Here is a 25,519-nt window from a genome sequence, read left to right as displayed (position 1 = left end):
AACAGTATTTATTTGTGTAATGTATTTTTGCTTTATTTTATCCGGTGTCAACATGAAACAAATCGAAATATATAGGCCTATGTACATTGACAAACTCCACACAATGTTTATTCCCCCCCCCCCCAACCCCCAAATAAAAAGTCACGTTTTAACAAGTATTTGATTTCTATTGTGACATTTATTCTTGGAAAGTAAATTCCTTAACTCGCAGGGGAAAAACAGGAAAACTCTTCAAGTGGTTTGGAAATTAACAGTCTCAACACTGCCCCTAGAGGCTACAGTGCAACTTACTGTATCATTAAGCATCATTGAACATCAGCATCATTGAAGCGTATGTACATTTATTTGACATTTCCATTGGTGAACTGAATATAGTTTGTTTGTTTTTTAGCTAAATGTGTGTGTTTGTGTGTGTGTATATATATATATATATATATGTATGTATATAGCACAGGCAAAAGTTTGGACATTACTATTTGTAATGTTTTTGAAAGAAGTTTCTTCTGCTAATCAAGCCTGCATTTATTTGATCAAAAATACAGATTTTTTTAAATTTATTTTTTATAAATATTGTGATATATTATTGCAATTTAAAATATTTGGTTTACAATTTATTATACTTTCAATTATCATTTATTTCTGTGATGCAAAGCAGAATTTACAGGATCGTTACTCCAGTCTTCAGTGTCACATGACATCCAGTCTATCACATGATCCTTCAGAAATCATTCTAATATTCTGACTTATTATGAGTGTTGGAAACAGTTCTGCTGCCAAATATATTTGATGAATAAAAGGTTCAAAAGAACTACATTTATTCAAAATAAAAACATTTTCAAATAAAATAAATCTCCTTTACTATCATTTAAAAAAAAAAATTAACATCCTTGCTGAATAAAATTGATTTATTAAAAAATAAAAATGACTGACCCCAAATTACTGACCAGTAGTTTATATTGTTGTTACAAAAGATTTCTATTTTTAAAACATTTGTTTTTTTTTTATTTGTATTTATATATATATATATATATATATATATATATATATATATATAGAGAGAGAGAGAGAGAGAGAGAGAGAGATTGTAAAATTAAACTGTTTAGAATTTTATTTTAAAATTGTAAATATTTATTTTAGAAATGTAATTTATTATTTTACGATTTCCCATTTATTGCACATTTCATTCGAACCATCATGCTTGTTAAAGCCACGGTATCTTGACTTTAAATATCTAACCCCTAAATTCTCCTATACATTTTCAACAGATATATTGAGTATTTCAGATGATAATGCAATCTATACTTGCTTCTAGACAAAATGAATCCATAATGAAACAGACAAATGGTGGTTTCCATTTTTATCAACTAATGCAGCAGCAAGTAAAGAAAACCACAATTACATTTCATAGTCTGGTAAAATATTCCCTTTGCAATTCCAAATAAAGTATAGAATTTCAGAACAAATCGCACATCTCAGAAATAAATATGCAGTACTCTGGACATGCTCTTCTCCCAGGTGCAAAACTCTTTTGTAATCGTAATGGTCATAAATTGTGCATACATATACATTATGATCATTTATTTTGATATATTTGTTCACACAAAGCATAGAGGTTTAATAAAAAGACACACAGAAAGAAAATCAGATGTGTTAAAGAACAATGCAGAGTGGAATATTTTGTATTGTGTCATCTCAAGTGGACTTCTGTAAACCATGCTATCATTTTCGCTAGAATTTGTAGATGGCAATAACAATAAATAACCTCAGATGAACACTGAGAGTCAGACATTGGATTACAAGAACAATGAAAACGTGACCTTTCATTTACGATTCATTCCAGTATTGAAAGATGGTGATGATTATTAAAAGTTATCATTAAGATTTTTGTCTTATGTTTCTAAATGCCCCAATTATGTCAAATATCAAATATGTCTTTTTCTCTTATATTTTGTTTCTTACAGAGAACTAACACCATATATGATTCAAGCACTAGATACATTATCATTCTGGTAGATGATTTAAAATGTCTCCAGCAGGAGACTGTGGACTATAATCTGGCCATGTGACCAGAAAGTTGTCGTTTAAACATAAATATTATGATCACAATTGTTATTGCTCCTTTAATAAACATGGACAGAGCATGGAGTAAGGGAATTTCTGTGAGGTAGAGAGCATTTAACCTTGAAGGGTTAGTTAAACCAAAAATGAAAATTAGCCTATTACTTACTCACCCTCAAGCCATCCTATATGACAATCTTCTCAGACGAACACACAGTTATATTAAAAATGATCCTGGCTTTTCCAAACTTTATAAGGGCAGTGACCTCTTTTGTTTCTGAAGTCCATAAAAGTGCATCTATCCATCATATAACTGCTCCACACAGCCCCAGGGGGTTAATAAAGGCCTTCTGAAGTGAAGCAATGTGTTTAGAAAAATATCCATATTTAAAACGTTATAGACTAAAATAACTAACTTCCCATAGGCAAAAGTTAAAATAGTAACCCGACACGATGTATAGGAGCATCACAAGCTTTGGCGCTTCTTGCGGATAGGGCTGGGCAACAAACCCTCTTCTCTATATCCAAATCCTCCACCATTTCTCTTTACTTCATGACTGGTGTTTTGTGTGTCTGTGTTTGTCAATACACGTGTCAAGGGTGACTATTCACCGTAACTGTACTTTTTCGCTTGCGTACCGCTGACTGTCGGAAACTAGCTATTATAGTTAATAAAGTTTTAAATATGGATCTTTTTCTTACACAAACGCTAACCAGCCAAAGCCTTGTGGAGCAGTTTTATGACGGATATAGATGCACTTTGTTGGGATTCAAAAACGGAGCAACAGTCACTGCCATTGGACATTTTTAATATAAAAAATATAAACACTGATTTTATTTGTCTGAAAGAAGAACGTCATATATACCTAGGATGATTTGAAGGTGAGTAAATCATGGGGAAATGTTCATTTTTGGGTGAACTAACCCTTTAAAGGTGCAGTAAGCGATTTCTGAAAAAAGCTGTTAAAAGTGAATCAGTAAGCACACTTGTAGCCAATTAGCATTAGGGGGCGTGTCCACTCACCATGGCTTGAAAGTTGCTTTTGCCCTGTATGTGAGTAACATTAGATTTTGATTGCACTTACTCGTTTACTGTGTTATGTCATGTTTGCTATGATCCACTCTTTCATTGCGCGTTTGTGCATTTTGGTGGCGGAGCAATGAAGGGAGGAGTGTGTTTGTTTGGATTGATTTTTTAAGCATCAACAGTGTTCGACAATGATTCTCAGAAACCGCTTACTGCACCTTTAAGCCGTTTTCTTTTCATGATGACTGCAGTAGTTGAATGGGCCAGCTTACATATAGAAAAAAACAAAAACATACAGACACACAAAAGACATGTCTTTTTGCACATGCCACAACACACACACACACACACACACACACACACACACACACACACACACACACACACACACACACACACACACACACACACACACACACACACACACACACACACACACACACACACACACACACACACACACAACAGACTTGCCTTTTAATATGCATTTGTTATTTTGTTACAAACAAAATTAGTTGATAAAGCACCCCTGCATATTCTCAGTCACCCATTTAGATAAAACACTTTTAAAATGCGCGCCACTTTGTACAAAGACATTGCACGCAATGTTACATGTTATCACACACCTTTCGTTCTGTTTTTGTACAATTGCATAGAAGTTTAAAAACCATTTTTTTTGTATTAATAAACAATTCTAGACTCTCCGTAAGAAACTACTGAAACTACTAAAGATCAAATCTACAATGTGGAACCGCGATCCTTCAGAAAAATAGATTTTTATTGATATTCCCATTGTAAACATATCCTGTCCAGTTGTTGACACTACAAAAGCATGCAACGAGGAGAAGACATCTTCAGTCTAAATCCTGCTCCTCGGTTATTACATTAACCAACGACTCCATGGCATGTCCAATGTTATCAACCATGTGGAAAAGACTTCCCACATTAGGACCTGCGGGAAATGGAAAATACAGAACTGATGTCAGAGTCTGAACATGTAATGCAACAACACACCATGTAAAACTGCTAAATGTTGAGGAACAGTCTGAAAAGATTCAGATTGTTGAGATTGGGGGTATTTATTTGCATAATCTTATATCACTGCATACGTAGCCTACACCAAATATAAATATCTTAAATAGTGTTTTGTAAAGCGGTTAATTTTGATAAAGACTGCAGAAAAGCCAGATATTGGCAAAATATATAAATGTGGGATTCTTGCATTGTCAGTAAGGATATGAAGAATAATAATACAATATATATTAGAGCTGCACAATTAATAGTTAAAAGATTGCAATGTCGTTTCAAACATCCACTCGATCTTCTTCCTAAATGACAACGATTCGCCTGTCTATTAAACCTTTGACAAAATCACAGAGGAACTTTCTGAACCAGTTGACATGTACATATGAAATAGTCTTTCTAACCACACAGTATCATTATTTCTATGTTCAAATGATCACAGAAATACTGAAGTAAAAGTCTATAGTTTGGATATAAAAACTGATGTCTAAGGTAATGACCAAAATTCAGTGAATCACCTTTTGAAAGAAACTTGGGACTGGATTTTTTTTTTTTTTTTTTTTGTTATGCCAGGAGGTGGAAACAAGTAACTGCTAAAAAATGCATGTCAGTAAATCATTCATTTGTGAGATTTGATTCTCTAGTAATGAAACAAATATGAGTCTTTATGAGTGAGTCATTGAATCATTCATTCAAACCAATAAAAAAAAAAAAAAAAAACACTCATTCAAATTAGGGGTGACCCCTAATAGTCGAAGATTCGGTGCATCGATATACAGGACCGGATTCGACCACTGATCTCATGGTCGAATTTTCACGGGTGTTATGAAACGAGGATTATACCATTTTGGCTCAATATTAATGTTATAAAGACGTGTCGCGGCGCTGAGCGATCGCCCCTTTAAGGGCACTGAGCTTCGCACCGGACGCGCCGCGCCACACATACACCGAAATGTATATTTCCCTCAAATCGTGAATGTATACTGATTTCACCCTGTGCTACAAGATACACTCATTGTGCAGTGATTCAAAATTGAGCTCGCGCACGGCGCGTAATTTTCACGTCTGCCTGGTGTGAGATACCCGAGACACGGCGCTGAGCTTCAGTCCAGTGTGCGACCGCCTTTAGGCACAATCGGCTTAAGAACGTGCATATGAACACACTCAAAGTGTTCTTTTCCTCTCTAGGCAGTTATTTTTTTAGGTTTATTTATCAAAATGTTCTTTTATATATTTGTGTGATGTTCTGTGTTTCGTTCGCGGCCTTTAAATGTTATGAGAACGGTTAATTTATGAATGTGTAGTGTATAGTTTTGATCACTTTATTAAAAGTGGTGGCTGTGTGCCGTGTGTAAAGTAAAATAAAAATAGTCTTAGCCTCCTGCTGACTAGTGTCCTGCCCTTCCCAACCCGTTTATACCGTTTATTTTTTTTCCAGTCTATGGTTTACACACACACAGATGATTCGACTATCGGTCGACCATAGAGAGATTTGAAAATTCTGATTCGAATGCGTAAATCCTTAGTCGGGGACACCCCTAATTCAAATGAGCAAGTCACATTATTTTAATTAGTTGTCTGAACAGATCATGGGAGAATTGTGATCTCTATTAAAATATTGTTTTTTAAAACAGAATGTAAACTATGTAAACATATATTTATATATAAATAAACAGAAATGAGACAGAAATTCAGAATTCAGCTTTGCATCACATCAATACATATCGGTGTAAAGTGGATAAGACTGGAAGAGCAAAAAGAGTAAAGGGTTAGTAACAATACTAACCTCTCATGGATTTAGCCGTCCACCTCCTTAGACAGAGAGGAAAACAGGAAATAAGAAAAATGAGTAAAAGTGGAGTCGAGAATCTAAACAGAATGTGTGTGTACTGCAGAAATACAAGAAAACCTTTTCTGATGTTTTATTATTTTTTCTATGCATTTGCAACTCTGTGCTTGCCCACAACACACATACTGTTAAGAGTCACTGTTAAAAAGAGAAACACTTGTGTTAAGAAGATAAGAATGCACATTAATATTATCCAACAATTTCTCTGTTGGTTTAGGTTAATTATTTACGACTCATTCTGACTATTAAAAGGTGTGTATTTTCATATTTTATCATTTGAAAACATCTCCCATCATCAATTTGGGAAAAGTAGAAACATAAGAAACAAAGGGGTATTTAGTGACTTCAGCATGCAGAGTAGAAAGGCAGTGGGTCACAAAAATGTACATGCGGTGGTTCAAAATTCATCTGTAGTACTTCACAGTAAGATCTTGTTTGTTAACATTAATAAAAATGACATTTTTTACAGCATTTATCAACCTTTGATAATGTCTGTTAAAAGTGTTCATGTTAGTTCACAGAGCAATAACTGTAAAAGGCTAGCATTTTATCTTAAACAATTATTAGCAAATGCTGAGATTTACATTTAAATGAATAAATACTGTAGATGTATTGTTAGTTTACAAATGAAAACTTACTGTAAATTGTTACCAATTCATCTTTTTTTGAAAATAAAAAATATAAACAAGGCTCAAACATTAAGCATGTTTATTTTAGTACTTCCTTCAGTGAAACAACATACTACAGCCTGTAAAACATTTAAATAAATATCAGTAAATAATGGTAATATAAATTATATAAGAAAGTTAGATATTAGTTAAATATTTTATATTTCATATGCCGCTTCTCTTTTTTAATATCTTCATGTTTTCTCCCGATGTTCCAAACCTGACACTTGTGGTAAAAGTTGTGAAGAACGAATTTATCTTCCGCTGGGTCAAGAACATTAGGCTTTGTTTGAAAATCGCAGGCGTGTATGAAATGCGCTATACACGTAAAATTGACGCACCCAAAGTCTAATAACAAGCACAAACTGTGTTCAATTTAAAGTGAAATGTATCTATCCTACAGCAGCGTTTTCTACTCTGGACGAAACATGTATAATACCCTGTGAGAGACGTAAATGAAGATTCAGGAAAAACAGATTCCATGTCCAGTAGAATAAAATGGAGTGAGCATATTGTTAAATTCGTGGAAGATCGGGTGACCAGATCACAAAACCCAGGCAGCGCTTAGATTTTACACACCTCACAAAGACTACCTCTCTCATTCGGTATAAGTGCGAACCTATTTTTTATTTTGTGAATAAATGTTTGTGCTTTAATCGTGTCATAATATTCACATAAAACAGCATTCACCGACCCCAAAACTTTTTTGGGGTCAGATGGTTGGATGTTTTGGATATTTAAAGACAACTGAGAAAGACTGAACACAAACAAAATACCCCCCATAAAGAAAATCCTATTCTGCAAATTACAAACTGCATGTAGTAAAATATGCAGCTAAGAATGATTCAAACAGCGTTCATCTTGCGCGGCTGAGCCTCTCCCAGCAGAGCGTTGTTCAAGCACCCATCTGTGGACACGATTAGCTTTCTTTTTCACGATTTAGTTCTCTTTTTTTAGCCTAGAAATCTAGACGCACCCTAGCGGCAGCAAATTTAATTTGCCCGCAAGTGTGGTCTAGCAACTCTCAATTCCTATCTGAGCTGTATTCCTCAGAATCTGGACGACCCAATCACATCGTGTAGGCTATAGAGTCAGCGGGCGGGGCCATAATGACGATGGCCGAGTTGCGTTTGCGTGCTTCTAGTAACACAGTCTTCTAGTCAACACAGAAACTGGCGAATGGCGGCGGTCTTTCGAATCAGCTCTGCCCGCGCCTCCGGTAGACTTGGAGTTAAGCTTTCCTCTGAGAAAAGAAAAAAAAGCGGCACTGACGTCATTCTTAAAAAGGGAAGATGTGTTCGGAGTTTAGCCAACCGGATACGGCGAATGTTTAATCAGTCAGCGAGCTCCCCTTCACCGTCGTTGCTCCGGTTGGTTGTAGCGCTATCCTATCGAGTGCAGAGGGAGTTTGAAAGACAACCGTTTATCCTGCCCCTCGGATTGAGACCTGTCTATGGTGAGTTTCCAGACCAAACATCTTGATGTGGGTCTGGCTTGTCAGGCTACTCTTTTTTATATATATTAAATAAATATATTTTTACGATTTTGTACAGTATCCATTTACTTTTGCATAATTAAACAATCTCTAACTGATAATCTGCGACATAGCTGCACACACATCATGTATGTTTACAAAAGATAATTGATCTATAGTGATAGTTTAGTCTAAAGTGCCCCTATTATGCTTCTTCAAATATCCTATTTCGTGTAGTATGTAATACAGCTGAATGTAAAAGGTCTGCTAAGATCAAAATACACAATAAATGCCATTACTTTCTCCCAAAAGAACGAAAAAATTTCCACAAATGTCTAGTTTGACCCACCCTCAAATACTGCAAATACTGGAGTAGATGTCTGGAAGAGTTTGGTTTGTGTCGTCTACATGTCGGGAAGATGCTGTTTTCTGCACTGCGAAAGCAAATCCACTTTTTTAAAAGTATGAGGATGTGAAGAGACGTAACGATAGCGTCGGTTTTACTGTTTACACAAGCGCTGAGGAAGCCTCTGGAGCTGAAATTCAGATATGGTAATGGGCGTTTAAAGCACACTGTGTAACTTTTTTAGTTTATTCTTAGCTAAAAACACTTACTTCTTTCAAAAATATGTGTGCTCATTAATGTATATTTACTTCTTTCAAGTAATAAAGTATTCTTTTAAGTTTATAATATGCCACTGAAAATACACATGGGTGAGGGGTTCGAATGCTGGTCGCCATGTTGCCCCTCCATCTCGAAAGTACTTTAGCCAAAGAGGGACATACCCATAAATTCAAGCTTTGCCTTTCGCGTTTTAACACTCGATGGCACCGTGTCGAATGTGAAGAGGGGGATTGCCATGTTAATCTTGGACTAAATCGCCCACCGTAGGGGTTAAAACAAAATCAGAACTGAGAGGAACAGAAACTATTATTCACTGGATGGTCACATACCCTTTCACCGCTAGATGGGGGAAAATATCACACAGTGTAGCTTTAATTTACAATCCAAGCGGTAGACCAATCATAACAGACTGACCAATCACATTTAGAGCAGAGCAGGCGCACAGAAAGGAGGGGTTTAGAGTTCTTTATCAAACCGTTTCAGACACTGTGAGAAAAGAGCTGATGCTGCATTGTATATTTTAAGAAAATGTGTGTTTTTTGACCTTGGAAGCATGTAAACCTAAGGGACCTTCACAAGAAAATTAGGAGCCTTTAAAAAAGCATAATAGAGGCACTTAAACACTTTTGTCCAGTTTGAGACTATAGTCACTGTTAGTTCCTTGTTGTACCACACAGTGTAGATGGATTGTCACCTTGGCTGTGAGGGAAGGAATTGTTGAGCTGCTCAATGACATCCTCTAATCCAGTGCTTGCATCCTGGGAGGGACTGGACAGCTCATCATCACCTGAAACACACAGCAGTGACCCAATTACAACCGAGAACTGACCTTAAAAACCCTGGAAGTTGTCCTGCCGCCCATGACATCTCATGTTCAAACAGAGACAGTGTTTGCTTCCTGTATTATTGACTAAGAGGGACTAAGAGTACAACAGGGTCCAACAGTCTGAGAACACAAAAATATTTTCACAAACATTAAAAGATTTCTTTGCAAGTTGAATCATCAGTGTAGCGCTTGGAGTGGACAATTAACATACATTTGTTCAACAATCAAGTTTAGCATGATTTCATTAAGCAGTTGGTAACTCAAACCTCAGATCTTCTGTACAAAGGGGTTTAAATAGTAAATGCCACATATATCTGCATATTCTACATCATACATTTTAGAATTTTCCAAAATTCCACAAGGCTTAAATGAAAACCCCACATTTTAAATGCAGTCTCAAGTTTTGAAACCATTGTTTTGTGAAACAAGAAGAAATTAGAAAATTCAAGCAGCATTAACGTTGAGCTCAATAGTCAAAGTGAATCGTTCAAATGAATAGAAAGTTCAAAAGAACGGTATTTATGTGAAATATAAAGCTTTTTCTACATTATAAACCTCTGTACTGTCACTTGATCTATTTAATGCATTCCTGCTAAATAAATGTATTCATTCTTTATTTCCCCCCAAAATAATTTACAAATTCTTACCGATCCAAAACATTTAAATGGTAGTACGTTACAAAAGCTTTTTATTTCAGATAAATACTGTTCTTTTGAACTTTGTATTATTTCAAAAAATCCCCCAATTTTTTTTACTCAACTGTTTCAACATTGATGATAATAATAAATGTTTCTTGAGCTGTAAAACATCATATTAGAATCATTTCTGAAGGATCATGTGACACTGAAGATTGGAGGAATGATGCTCAAAATTCAGCTTTGCATCACAGGAATAAAAGAAATTCTAAAATATATTCAAATAGAAAACAGTTATTTTATATTTTAATAATCTCGCAATATTAATAATTTAATAATCTCGCAATAGTACATCTTTTTTTGCATTTCTAATAACAAATGCAGCCCAACATAAATGCATGTATATGCACACACACACACACACACAATATATATATATATATATATATATATATATATATATATATATATATATATATATATATATATATATATATATATATATATATATATATATATATATAAATATTTATCTGAAAGACCACGTGACCTTGAAGAATGGATTAACGGTGCTGATATACCCATTTATACATATATACTGTATATATACACACACACTGTTTGTGTGTAACAAAATGTTTAAGGTGCTGTAGTTGCTTTGTAGTTTTTCCATTTTTTGCAGTTTATTTAAATAGTCCTGTGTTGTGATGATTATATTTTAAAAGATCACAGCATAAAAGATAATTAAAACAAAACAAGAATTACAAAATGTACAAAATCATTTCATGTCAACTACCCAAATACCCTAATATTAAAACATAAATATACAGAATTGTATTTTTTTTTTTTAAAACAAGAACATTCCTAACCTGTAGTCACCCCACTCAATTGTGTCAGGAATTTGATAAATACATTTAAATGGAAGATTAGGACCAATAAACCAGGACTAATGTAAAGTATAAATTGCAGTTCCAGATATATATGAAAACTAATAAAGATGAGTCTTTTATCCGGATGACTTAAAAAAATATATCAGATTAACCAGTGTTCCATTTTTATGGAAAAAAGCAGTGAATACTCCATGTCAAGGCATAATCTGATTCATAAACGTCAAACTGCACTTATAAAATGATTGGCGTTTGTTTTTCAAATACTGAAGGACACTCCAATTTTTGGAATCTTGTTGGACTGTGTTTTCCGTCAAAAGACAACAAATAAGATGTTGGCTAGCAGTTAAGGACAAAAAAAAAAAAAACACTTCTTTTGTATTCACACAAATAAAAGCTCCCTGTGTTCCTTTTTATTTGGCACAGATAAGAACATTGCCTCTTTTTATCGGTTCTGAAAATCTTTTGCTGAAACCAGCCTGGGCTTCAAGCCAAGCCTTACAACGAAAGCTTCACAAGTACAGTTATTGAACATAATTTGACTAGATAACTGACATGCATTGTAATTAAGAAATGAATATATTGATTTTAACAGTGGTCAGAAAAGAGGGAATTTGTATCACACACTAGATTTTCTTTAGATTTACTTTTTACAGAATTAGAAACACCAAAATTGACAACATGTTTACTATTATTTTAAAGGGGTCATGAACTGAGAATTTTTTTTTTTTTTACTTTTAACATATAAGATGTCATCATACAATAAAAAATATCCTGTAAGATTCAGAACTGAAAACTTCCTTGTTAGTCCAAAAAACGCTTTTATTGTAACCAATCCTAGTAAAGAACTCATTTTGGAATGTGCCTATCTATGACAACTTTGGCCCACCTACTGGTGTGATAGTGAGATGACGAGGAGAGAAGAGCAATACAGGATGGACTTTGTCTGGCTATGACCAGACCCAAGCTAAGATTGACCAATTTAAGATTGAACCTTGGTCCACGGAGTCTGCTATGTATTTTCCACTGCACAAGAGGCATGATCAACAAGCATAATTCAATTGACTCTGTAAGCAATTGAATAGTCCTTCAACCAATCAGACCACAAGTGATCAACGGGCATGGATCCATCGCTTCTCTAAACCCGCCAATAGTGCACCAGGTGGATAAGCTAGTCTGTGATTTGTTCCCGCAAAAGTGTGACAGAAGCAGGGTACATGAATGTGCAGGTTTCCAGACTGAGCTGCAGGGCGAAATCAAATCGCAAGCAGATCAGGCTGGGTTTACCCGGTCTAGGATGGACTACAAATAAAATTCCAAAAGGATCTAGGGGGAAATGCTAGGGGGAAAAAAAATAATTTAAACAGTCTTTTGTAATATGGACAGTAATGCAACTACATTACGTTACCATGTTAATTCTAATGCCTGATCTGTGACCAGTGATTTCTGATATGTAATGATTCATGCACAGTCAGATGTTCTTTGTCTATCTGTCAGTAAATCAAACTTCACTTTGATTCTCTTAGCAGGATAAAAATAATCTGTTATTTAAACTGTGATTAAATTATATACAGAAAGCGATCAAAGAACGTTCCCTTTGCAATTGCTGGAGCTGTCAATCAAACAGTGCGAGTTTATCAGCCACTGAGTTCTGGACTCCTGCCAAAACTCCTGTAATAATCATGAAATCTCTTATTTACAATTTGTTTGCACTGTTACTTATGATAAAAAGCATTTAATTAGTGTGCACAAATAATTTAATTCATGCACTCAATGTGTCTGTGATCGGCTACAATGGTCATCACTGCAACCTTTCATGCCACAATCTAAATATAATGTTATAGATCTAAATATAACGCTATAGATCTAAATATAATGCCAAAGATTTTAATATAATGCTATAGATCTAAATCTAATGCTTTAAATCAACACTTTTCACGATTAGTTAACCTTGAGAGCTGTAATGGTAAAAATGAGCTAAAAGTTTTCAAGAGAGTTCCACATGCAGTACTAGCCATTTTATATGTGAAGATGTGAGCCAATCACAGCAGTGGTTGTTTACACTGAAGTCTCACAGCAGACAACGCCCCTTCAAACACAGCGTTCAGAGCAGTCATAATTTTCAAAATTATGACAGTATTTAATGTATAAAAACAATAATCATACTAACATTATAAGTGCACCACAGGAAAAATAAATAAACAATAAAATAATGCAGTTCATGACCCCCTTAACAATTAAATTAAAAAATATATATGTTTACACAACTGTTTACTGGTATTGTATATTTCAGTATCCCGCTAAGGATGGAAAAATATAAAACACTGATTTACTTATTTTTTGCCTTGCTTAAAATTTCAGAACACATTATATTTTTGTTTTTAGGGTTAATAATGAAAAGTTAGGATTAAACTGAAGTTGTTAGGGACATTTACCCATGGTCTCTGTGGTTTGGCTTGCAGCCACACGCAGTGAGGCCAGGCTGGTGTCAGATCTCGGAGAGGCAGTGGAGGGGGAGGACAGGGCAGTACCATTCACCTTGGACTCAGTCTGTGGCTAGGACATAGGCAGAAAGGAACCATATAGATTAGGCAGGGGACTGGACGCAGACATCAGCACTGGGTTGTACTGTATCTGTATTTCCAGATGTATTTGAAAACATTCATTTATATATTTTCAATCTAAAACTTTCCCCAAGGACTCTCTAAAAACATTAATAATTGAAATATAAAACAAAACCATGGGCTCTTGGAGTTGCTGTGTTTTTGCATCATTCAGGTTTTAGAAACAAGACAACCAAATCATCACAAGGATACACACAAAAAAGTGGATAACATGATACCATTATTAAATATAAAAATAAAGTAAACAATTAAGTGTTCAAAAGCATTCATAGATGTAAAAAAAAAAAAAAACCTTCAGTAAAAATGTCTTCCTTTGTCCTATACATCAATATTCAAGAAGTTACACAAGGTCTTCTATGATATATCATATCATTGGACCGCATGAATTCTAATAGTGTCTTGTGGCTATTCAAACTTCCTGCATGACGTGTTGTAATGCAACTATCATAGACGCCCATTAATAATAATATTGTAATATTTATTTGGTGCTCTAGAAAGATTTCTTATTACTATTAACAGAATTTTTGTGGAAAGGGGGATTCATTTTTTCAGGATCCTTTGATGAATAATAAAATAAAATAATATTTGAGGGGGGGAAAATGCATCAATTTAAATGCATCCTTGCTGAATAAAAATATTTCTTGTAATTACTAACAGTATTTTTGTGGAAATGGTGAAATCCCCCCCCCCCCAGATTAAAAAAAAAAAGTAAAAAGTAAAAAATTAATAACAAAAGCATTTATTTATAAAAACATTTGTAAGAATATAAATGAACACGATCATTTTAAACAATTTAATGCATATTTGCTGAATAAAAGTATACATTTATTCAAATAAAAAAGAATAATTTTTTTTGGTGTGCATTATTCTCATATTTCAAACATTTCTTACTTGCTACTAACAGTAACTTTGTGGAAACCATGATTATTTTTTCAGGATTTTTTGATGAATAACAAATTTAAAAACAGCATTATTTTTTTGGGGGAAAAACAATTGTAACAATATTAATTTACACCGTTAATTTTAAAACAATTTAATGCATCCTAGCTAAATAAAAGTACCACTTTCTTAAAAATAAAAAAAATATTACCAACCCCAAACTTTTGCACGTTATTAGCATATTAAGCATATTGAGCATGGTTCTAAGGAGTTTTACAATTACCACAAAGACGTTGACCACTGTACATGCTCCTTTACTTATATATTATTTACAGTATCTTAAAATTAATAACGCTACTTAATCGCAATTAAATCTTACCAGTACCTAAAAATAATTGACTTAAATGATGAAATGGCTCGTTACTGCACAACTATTTAAAGTTACTTAAAGTGCATTGCACTGTTGCACGTGCTTTAATGAGTGTGTTTTAACCATCTACGATTAACAATTCATACCACAAGACCAGACATCCCTCTTGCATAAAGAATGAAGGTTCTGGTGATTCCATTGGTCTTCCTGAGATTTTTGCCAAGCGAAACACATGAACATATGTTTAACATCAGAACATGTTTATTAACAAATAACAGAGATAAAAATATATAATTGGAGCTATTAAAACAAAAAAATACACTGGTAGGCATAGGCTTGTTTGTACGTGTAATGAAAAATCTTTTTGGATAAAACTGAAGATGGTTGCAAACAAACAAAAACAAAAAACATCAGAGAAGCGAAGCCAATTATCCACTGGCTTTGAACAAAGGGAGAGATATTTATCCACATGTTCATTTAGTCTGGTTCTTCTCGCTTCGGCCAAGCGGCCACTGGAAGAAGCATGTGGTGCTGGAGTCTAGTGAGATTTTAGTTCAAAGGGTCCACAGAGAACACATAAAGCCATTTCTTCTAAGAAAAAATCTGATATACATTCCATTTGGCAGAGACCCCCAGCCAACTAATGTTTTTTTTCAGAAGTATGCATCGAGACATTACGCTTGATTCATCAAGACATGATGTAGACTGAATATCTAATTTTCCTTCTATTCAAGCAGAAGAAGAATTCTGAAGAAGTTGATATCAAACAAACTCCACAACAAATTACAGAGAGAAATTGGCCGCTTGAGGAAAAATGACAGGTCCCTGAAAATGTTCTTTTGGCCAACAAAAAAGACCTGGCATTCATCCTCAGCTTTAATAAAGACAAAGTTTTGTGGAACCTGAAAATAACAGGATCAATATTGCCTGTTGTGCAATATTGTATTGATCAATAAGTATGGTAGGTCAAAATTCAACTATATATCTTGAAACAATCGGTTACAAGCTATACTGTATTTGTCATGCGGGCAATTATGACAAAAACAAAAAGTAACACATCTGGAAAAATGCACATTAATGCACTATAGGCCTTTTCACGAGACCAAATGATATGGAGAAGAAAAAACCCCCCACAAATTCACACACACAACAATTCAAACCATGTCTAGTCAGAAACAGCAAAAACTGGATGACCAATTGAACAAAACCAAACCCTCAAATAATTAGAGTACAACATTTTGTCCATAAACATGCATTCATTTTAAAACCTTGTTGCACATGTATTTTATGCTAAAAGGATTTTGTGTGAATATGACAGTATTCTTAATGTGATCAATATCATTTATGCTGTTATTATACAGAACAGTGAATGCCAGCGTGTGTCCTGCAAGGACAATTAACAGGGATGTCTGCATTCAAACAAAACAACATTAATTAACAATTTTCCATATTATAGTATAGGTCTTTGGTTCAGACATCTATGAAAAAAATTCCATTAACTGCAATTTCAAAACTTAATAAAAGACAAAAGGTAAATTTATAAATATAAACTACATTTAAAATCTTCGATGATACATTTTTATTTTAAAACAAAGCATTCAATCCACACGTTTGCAGAAAATATTAATACATCTTTAAACAGATGGAACATTTCAGAAAGATTTTGTCAAAATATATAAACATTTTCTTTTATTCATCCAGACAGCATCTAAACTGAGCATAAATATTTCCTCTAACAATTTCAGATGGATCAACAGACAAAACTAATCCATATATTTGAACTTCTAGAAACAGAACACTAAAAAAAACCCAGTGAGCTGCCAACCTAATTTTTGCCGAAGTCTAAGGAAACATTACATGTGTCCTTTACAGCTCATAGACAAGATAATGCCAGAATGCATTGCAATGACTCCAGAGAAATGTTAACTATAAATATACTTAAACAGTATATCAGGGCTGCAAGATTAATTGTATTGTAATCGTGATAACGGTATCTGCTTCTCTTGATTAATGAAAAATAATCGTTGTGATATTGGCCCGCTGGTTATTCGTCCTGAAAACATTTAGTCAGTTTGACATTTCTGTTATCTTGCATTGGTAATGAGTCTCTACTATCTTTCCTGCTTGAAGTTCCCAGATGTCAAGAGCATAAACCCCCAAATGGAGCCTTTTCTCCTAAAAGGATATGTTTTCGGTCTTAATCTTCCTAACTTGGCCACCATGCACACGCAATCTCTGGATTGCAAAAAAGCGCTGATGATCTGACAACACTGACAAACATGTATGGTGAAGTTTAGCAACATAATTTGTCGAATGATGCTCGAATGAAAGTGTCAAAATATACATATACAGCCAAATGTGTTGCCTAACGAGGCTGTGTCTGCGATTTGCTGCTACAATATCTGCGAGTGAACCTTCTCTTTAACTAGTAAGTGTAATAAATCCAAATATACACTTATATAACCTATTAGCTACAATGGAAAGAAAAACTAGAATTATTGAAATTAAGATTAGGAGTCACATTTTCCGTTTGATGAAGTTATCATAGTTGGTTAAATGAAGTCCATGCCCCACCTACAGGCCTATTAGGTTAAGTGAAATGGCCTTTATTACTTTACCACCTTGGATAAATTGATAATAAATGTAAATACATTGAGTCAATGTTGACTAGTCACTGATTATGTAATTACTTAAAAAAATAAGCCTGACCTCTGAGCTGAGACTCAAATGCAGGTTTTCTTACACACATCTATGGAATTTGACAGTGCTGCCCACAAGGATATTGCTCCAACTTAACAGCTTTCTCTTGAATATCTGTATATTAATCGTGATTATAATTTTGAGCAAAATAATTGTTATTATCAGTTTAACCATTATCGTGCAGCCCTATTATACATTAATGTACTGAAAAATATTATTAAAACTGACTTTCCCCACAAAATTCATTATTTTATATTAAACTACAGTTATAACAAACATTAAAAGCCAAATATTGACATTAAAATATATCAATGCTCTGAGCATTTCATTTCTTCTGTTGACAATCAAAAGGAAGCACATGAAAAGACCATGATTTGAAAGACGCCTTATATACGAGCAATCTGAAGACATTTACTCTCAATCCAAGTTTAGACAGGAGCTGACACAACTGGTTGACCTTTTTTTCTTTACCAACATTTCCAAAGTTTGTTATTCACTGCAAGTGAGTATAAGCATCAATACAATTCTTAAGGATATGCGCCACCCACCTGCTCAAGTAACTGTCTAAGGCGTTTGAGCTGTGATTCCAGCTGTTTGTTGTGATCCTCCAGGATCTGCATTCTTGCTTCCAAACGTCCCTTGTGCTGCCGCAGAAGTTTGGCCTCTGCGATTAGTTCTGCATCGCGTGGACTCTGGGGTGAGACCGGCAGCATCTGTGGGGGTGAGGGCAATGGCGACAGCCCTTTGTGGTCGTGTGCCTTCTTCAGACGATCGTACTCCGCCTGCAGCTTCCTGTACAACAATGACAACAACTTCAGAAAGAAGCCCGGAAAACAGCGACTTAAGAAACAAGGTGATTCTGACAAATAAACAAGCATATGTTGGCAGCACAGACTGCTCATTTTTTGTGCCCCAGTTGGCACACCATCTAGCAAAATACACTATTGTTCAAAAGTTTGGGGTTATTTCAAATGTTTTTTTGTTTTTTTTTATTATTATATTTTTACATTAATTTTTAAAGAATTTTTTTTTTTTATTCAATGAATGCTGGGAAAATCAACATTGTTTTCAACATTGATAATAATAAGAAATGGTTCTTGAAAAGCAGGTGAAGGATCTGATGGATCAGGTGACACTGGCGACTTGAGTAATGATGCTGAAAATTCACCTCTGTCAACGTTAACATTTTAAAATAGTTATCTCTCAAGAAAAAAAAAGGAATACTTTTTTTTCATGTCAATACATTGTTTTGTAGAACATAAGAAACAAATGGGGATTTTTTTGTGTGAAAAATAATATTTTATTATTAGGGCTGTCAATCGGTTCAAATATTTAATTGTGATTAATTGCATACTCAGAGCATGAAGACTAGACTTGTATCAAAGGTCACAGATGTTTTTCAAAGAACTTGTTCATGTCTCTTAAGCCTAAACTTAAAAATTCAGAATAAGCAGTGATTTCTCTCATTTTAAGAATATTAATAAAGGGAGTTTTTACACTGGCAGTTTAATTCAGAACAGGGCACAGTTCATATGAAAAATTGGTATTGTGAAATAATTATAATATTTTTAAAGAATTCATAACCCGCTAAGAAAACCTCCTTATTTTATTTTGTGTCACCATACTTGGTCGTTCACCTATTCATGTAAATGTATTTAAATAGGGAAACGTGGAGGTGTTTGGTCATTTATAACTTGATCTCTGTTTGGTACCATAGTGAATTAACTGGGCATAGTGGGCTAAGCTAAATGCTATCAGATCGTCACCGCGCGTCAGAGATTAAGTGCACGCACTGAGAGAGGTGTGTATCAACTCGTCTAGTTAAGGGAATACCAGAGATGAACGGTACACACGCCTCGTAAGCGGGGTCATTTCGGACTTTTATTATGAAGGGACACAGTCGCCGGTGCCATTTCCGTATTTCCGGTCATGAGTATGAGCTAAAGCAGCTCTGTTTATCCTATTAGATACATTTGAGTGTGTTGAAAATGATGTAATGCCATTACTCTGTGCATTCACTCAGCGGCTGCTGTGACACTTATGCAAAATATATAACACTGTCATATGGTTTATGGATATTTTACAGCAAAAATACTGCATAATGCACTTTTAATGAATTAATGTTCCTAGAGCAACATGTGTAATGGAAAATTGCCATTATAATATCTAATATTTTATAGGAATAATAAAATGTAATTTCTTTCCATATACACTTGTTGCATCTCCTAAAATGCCTGATAAACATGATTTAACTTTTGTGTCCTCTATTGAGGACATGTATGAAATCAATGCCCTGTTTCATAACAGAAAGTCATATTTTGATTAGAAACCCCAATTTTCCTGAGATGCTGATTTATAACAAACAATTTGAGTGCTAAATTTGATCATTCAGTCATTTTTGAAAACCAAGGAGTTGTTTTTGTCATGGTGAAACCTTAAAACAAATGGTATCTCTGAAAAGCCCTGAATGTGCTCTTTAAATGTCAGGTTAAATGCATGGTGTCAGAGAAATTTACTAAAATATAAATGTCCTTGTACATGGACAGTGGCACCCAGGAGGTTAATTTTTTAACATTATTTTTTTTTATCGCATATTTGATCAAATAAATGCATCCTTGGTGAGCATAAGATACCTTACTGACCCCAAACAATTGAATAGTAGTGTATAACAATTTTTTTTTTTTAAACAAACATGCTAAAATATTACATCAGATCTTGTTATTTCTGCTTGCTCATCTATATTCACAATTTTAATATAGCTCACTGTATGTAATATTAGACTCCAATGTGTGGCCCACATACTTGACTCAGCAGTGTGGGAAGAGTCGTGTGTGCTTGGTAGTACTCAGATGGTGAACTTTGTTAGAAAATTTTTGAGAACCACTGATGAAAAGCACAATCAAATACTGAAATTGATTAATATGACCAAATACAGTTGAGTTGATATAGAATGAAAAAGGAAGCACCTCTGCTGATAAGCCTGTTCATTTTGCCATCCTATCTATGCTGGATTATTTGGTTTTATCTTTTGAATATATAATAATAGAATTTTTTAATATTTGCAAACAAATATTTATTTAAATCGCTGATCTTAAGCATTGCACTTTTAATAAATATGTATGATTTAAAAAATGTATGTAAATGCATTTTGCCATGACAGACATATGCTGACGGAATACAGTCAGTTTACACCCACTGCATTTCATTTTAAAACCTATCATTTGAATTTTAAAGGAAGCGGTCATGCAATCAAACCTGTTTTCCTGCTCCAGATCATTGAGCACTCTCTCAAGCTCTCCCTTCTCTTCAGTCTCCATTGAGATGAGGATCTGAGCGGGACTCTGCGGTTGGCTGAGTGGAGAGCCTTGATTCAGACTCTGGCAGTAATGCTGGATCAGCAGATGCTCATCATCCCTACAAAAACATCAACAACAACAACAGCAGCACTCAGTTTCCAGTTCACTACATTACATCCATTGCTCAAGATTTCAATTAACATTTACTGACTTAAACTCTAAATAATTGAAAAATACGCCAGCTCAATCGGCTTGAGAGAAGTAAGCTGGGCTAAAAACAATCCTATTGTTTTAATACCACAAAAAACTGCTGTATAAAAGCATTTGCATGTAATCGTTTTATTGTAATTTAATATGATTTTATATTATTGGTTTATTTCTGATCTCCACCACTGTGTGTGAGTGGAAAGAGCTAATATTTACCCGAAAAATGAAAACTAATTTGGAATTGACATTAGGGTAAATGAATAATCTTCCTTTTTGGTGGAACTCTTTCTATAATAAGTTACTGAACTTCAATACACACGTTTGAAAGGGTTAGTTCACCCAAAAATTAAAATGACACCACGATTTACTCACTCTCAAGACGTTAGGTGCAATGACTTTCTTCTTTCAGACGAATACAATCCGAGTTATATTAAAAAATGTCTTGGCTAATGCAAGCTTTATAATAGCAGTGATTGGGAGACCAAAATTGAAGACAAAAAAAGTGCATCCATCCATTATGAAAGTAATCCATATGGCTCCAGGGGGTTGATAAAGGCCTTCTGAAGAAAAGTGATGCTCTGTGTAAGAAAAATACCCATATTTAACACTTTATAAAGTAAAATATCTAGCATCTGCCAGACCGGCTTCCGTATTCAACTAGCGTAAGCATTGTGAACTGCGAGAGGTGTTACACTTTATTTCCACGTCGAACACGGAAGGAGGTCTGACGGCAGCTAGATACTTATTTTACTTATAAAGTTTTAAATATGGATATTTTTCTTACAAAAACGCATCTCTTCGCTCCAGAAGGCCTTTATTTCTCCCGAGCAGTATGGATTACTTTTATAATGGATGGATGCACTTTTTTGGGCTTTAAATTGAGCTCCCATTCATTGCCCTTTAATATAAATCTGATTGTATTTGTATGAAAGAAGAATGTAATATACACCTAGGATGGCTCGAGAGTGAGTAAATCATGGGGTAATGTTTTTTTCAGGCGAACTATCCCTTTAAGTTGAAAAGGAGAGGGGTTTTATGCAACCACAAGCATTTAAATGTATGCAGGTGCTCAGACATTTGTAAGTAGATCAGTTTTAGGTTGTTTAACACAACATTACATTCATATACTTTGCATATGAATACTATGTACAGTAGAGTGTAAAGGAGATGCAAGCTCACATGCTTTCATTGGGCGATACATTGTCATTCATATATGAGCCATTTCGGTTCTCCATTTCAGCTAGCCTGTGAAAACACAACATCATTCTGTACTCATTCATAAACAGCTCATGCAGTTGCATTCATTCATGTCAGTAAGGTACCACTGTCCCAGTTTACGTGCTTCACATGAACACAAATGCATTTTGTTTGTTACTTAACTGCAAGCAACATTCTGATATCATTTGAGAAACATTTCTGGTTAAAATACAAATTTCAAACCCACAGAAATATATATACCCCGCTATAAATGGTACAAAATTTGCACGCTACGGTATACTCCATTACATTACCAGGACCTAATGCAATGCAAGTGTTGTCACTTATATATATAGAGTTACATAGTACCAGCAAAATAAACATGCTCAAAAAAGACTCACCTGCTAGCGTAATGCTCGATGCGTGAGTGGGTGTCGTCATGGGAGAGTTGTGGAGAAGATGCCGGCCTACCAGTGACAGAAAAGCAAAGGTCAGAAAACACAGATGAACAGAACTAAATATATCATTATTATAAACTCTTAAAAATAAACATTCTCAAAGGGTTTTTTTCGCAGTGATGCTATAAAATAATCATTTAGTTTTCCCCAAAGAACATCACAGTGAACAGTTCATAAAATAAAAGAACCTTTTTTTCCTAGTGTGAAGAACATTTTAAAAATCTAAAGAACCTTTTCCACAATAAAGAGCTTTTGTTTGATGGAAAAGACAATAAAACGCATTTATTTTTAAGAGTGATATTATGGAGCATTATTTTATAAAGTCCAAGCATGACTACACTAATCCAACAGGGTCTCTATGTACACATCTCTATGGAAACTTTTTTCCACCACAGAATAAAATATTTTAAAAATGTAATAGCGACATCTCACAATTACAATTCTATCCTGCAATTCTTTCTTTCTTTCTTTCTTTTTTTCTGACTGTCAGAAACAATTTCAATGACAGAAAAAAAAGTCAGAATTGTGAGATAAAAATCAGCAATTACCTTTTTTATTCTATGGCGGAAACAAGCTTCCATACTTTTCTGATAAAATCAAACATAAGGATATTAAGGATACAGGAATCGTGTGGATTTTGGTTTCACTGTTATTTTAGGGTGACATACTGTCTCTTGAGATGTGCATAGTTTATTCCAGATTCAGCTTAGTTTGACCAAGGAAAGAAGCCTTTTCTCAATATTTTGAGCAAAATTATTGGTCAAAGAAAATACATATTACTGTTTAAAAGTTTGGGGTTTGAAGGATTTAAAAAAAAAAGTTTTTGAAAGGTCTCGTGCTCACCAAGGCCATTTAAAAATAAAAATTATTAAATGCATTAAATGAAAATAAAAGCTTTCGATTTAAAAAATAGAATATTCGATTATAAAAGAGAAAATAGAAAAAATAGAAATAGACTATTTTCAGGATTCTTTGAATACAAATTTAAAAGAACCACATTTATTTTAAAGAAAAATATTTAATAACATTATACGACTTTATGGTAACTTTTAATTTAACATAATTATTTAATAATTTTTTAAAAGAAGGAAATAAAAAGAAAAGAACAATCTTAGTGACACCAAACTTTTGAATAGATCATGTAACAGTGTAGTTCACACCCAGCGACTATACATCAATGATAACCCTGTTTAAAACAGCACCTAATACCCTAACCACTGTTCAGGTTAATCTTGCAGATGAATGGTAAAAGCCATGGGATGAATACGTTACAAAATATCTCACAATTCTGACGATGAAAGATGAGTGTTTCATGAAGACTTGTGTATAATTTCAGAGAGATCAGAAGATAATTTAAACAATGTGCTTTAAGTGAAAAATTATCTGAATCGCTTGCTGTATTCCTCAAATGTACGTATGTCTTGGATAAAAGTGTCTGCTAAATGAATCAATGTAAATGTCATTGCACTGACGCCCATCTATGTGAATCATCTAATAGGAACATCATTTACTGATGTAATTGTTGAAATTCCAGATTAATTTAAAGACTTTCAAATTTTACATTTCAATAAAAAGGACATTTCAATTTCAAATACACTCAATTTGAGATTATTACTACAAGTCACATTTTAACTGCAATATGAAAATCCCCAACGTTCTTTCTTCGCTTCACTGGATAAATCACCAAATGGCACAGTTTGATCCAGTAAGCAGGTGCTCCGTGAGATTTGTGTGGATGTGTTTTTTTTGTGTGCGAGGGTGTTAGTGTGCAGATGTACTCACGGATGGTCAACAGGCCAGAAGTTGATCAGTGTAACAGGACTGCAAGACAAAAAAAGATGAGATGATGGACAGGACAAGTAGATGCACTGAAAGCATGATGGTGACATGGTTAAGAAGCACCAAACACACAAACCCACTGATATGACGACACAGAAAAATCCTAAAAGCATTTTCAGTGGCCAATAACACACAATCAACTCTTCCAAAAAATGTGTTTCTTTAGAAATAGTTTGATTCAACATTGCTGGTTGTGTGTTGGGGTTGAAATGAAAAAGAAAAAAGGGGGGTTTAATGTTGGAAGAATAATGTGTGTATGCATTTAGCACTGCTTTACAATTAGTTTGACAGACTGCACACATTTGCAGCTGCTCCTCTACAGGAAGAAAAAATTATTCCACAGCATAAACACTCCTACTGTGAACACGAGTAATGATCAATGCACACGGTAAAACAGAAAAAATCCAAGCAAAACTCTTGCAGCTGCAATTTAAGGTTACCAAGAGTTCAGAGTCAGCTTTATCCGTCTTGTTTGGTGGCCTGCCAGTATTACACTACATTTAGTAATTTAGTACTATATATATATATATGCAAAATGCTCACAAATAAAAGAAGGTAGGTAGTAGGTAGGCTTTGAGAAGGGTAATGGACCTCAGCTTTTTTTATATGGCAATGTTCAGTATTTAAGGCTGGCATTTTTGGCTGAAAAAAGTCAGTGGCCAAAATGTAGGTGCAATCATAATGTTTGTTCCTTTAAAAAAAAAAAAAATTATATGGGAGCTTTAAAATGACATGAGACAAGCTTTTTCAACTTTTCCCCAAGCAGACTGTCTAAAGCTTTGTTTATGCTTTCGCTTGGCTCCACAGAGCGAGCCTCCGCTGACTGTACGTGCTCCTCCCCAAACGGACGAGGCGTTTATACTTGACACATTCGCCA

At 34.4% G+C, this 25,519-nt stretch overlaps 1 protein-coding gene across 7 annotated transcripts in view; it reads right to left on the bottom strand.

Moving 5' to 3' along the window:
* Positions 1–1,159: 1,159 nt before the first annotated feature.
* The window catches only part of dmd (dystrophin), a 135,998-nt gene continuing 111,638 nt past the window's right edge, over positions 1,160–25,519 (bottom strand). The window contains exons 71-79 of one of the 7 annotated variants that reach the window (XM_067442048.1): positions 24,586–24,624; positions 22,747–22,812; positions 22,328–22,393; positions 20,901–21,059; positions 18,194–18,437; positions 13,508–13,628; positions 9,419–9,511; positions 5,895–5,920; positions 1,160–4,037 (exon numbers count right to left, since the gene is read on the bottom strand). In XM_067442048.1, coding sequence (XP_067298149.1) covers positions 5,898–5,920; positions 9,419–9,511; positions 13,508–13,628; positions 18,194–18,437; positions 20,901–21,059; positions 22,328–22,393; positions 22,747–22,812; positions 24,586–24,624 — 811 coding nt within the window. In that variant the 3' untranslated portion in view covers positions 1,160–4,037; positions 5,895–5,897. The remainder of the gene's footprint in view (positions 4,038–5,894; positions 5,921–9,418; positions 9,512–13,507; positions 13,629–18,193; positions 18,438–20,900; positions 21,060–22,327; positions 22,394–22,746; positions 22,813–24,585; positions 24,625–25,519) is intronic. The other 6 variants (XM_067442047.1, XM_067442049.1, XM_067442050.1 and 3 more) reach the window with 6 other exon arrangements.

The sequence above is a fragment of the Pseudorasbora parva genome, chromosome 4 (genome assembly GCF_024679245.1).
Source record: "Pseudorasbora parva isolate DD20220531a chromosome 4, ASM2467924v1, whole genome shotgun sequence".
Taxonomy (NCBI): Eukaryota; Metazoa; Chordata; class Actinopteri; order Cypriniformes; family Gobionidae; genus Pseudorasbora; species Pseudorasbora parva.
This window is presented reverse-complemented; position numbering and strand designations above follow the sequence as displayed.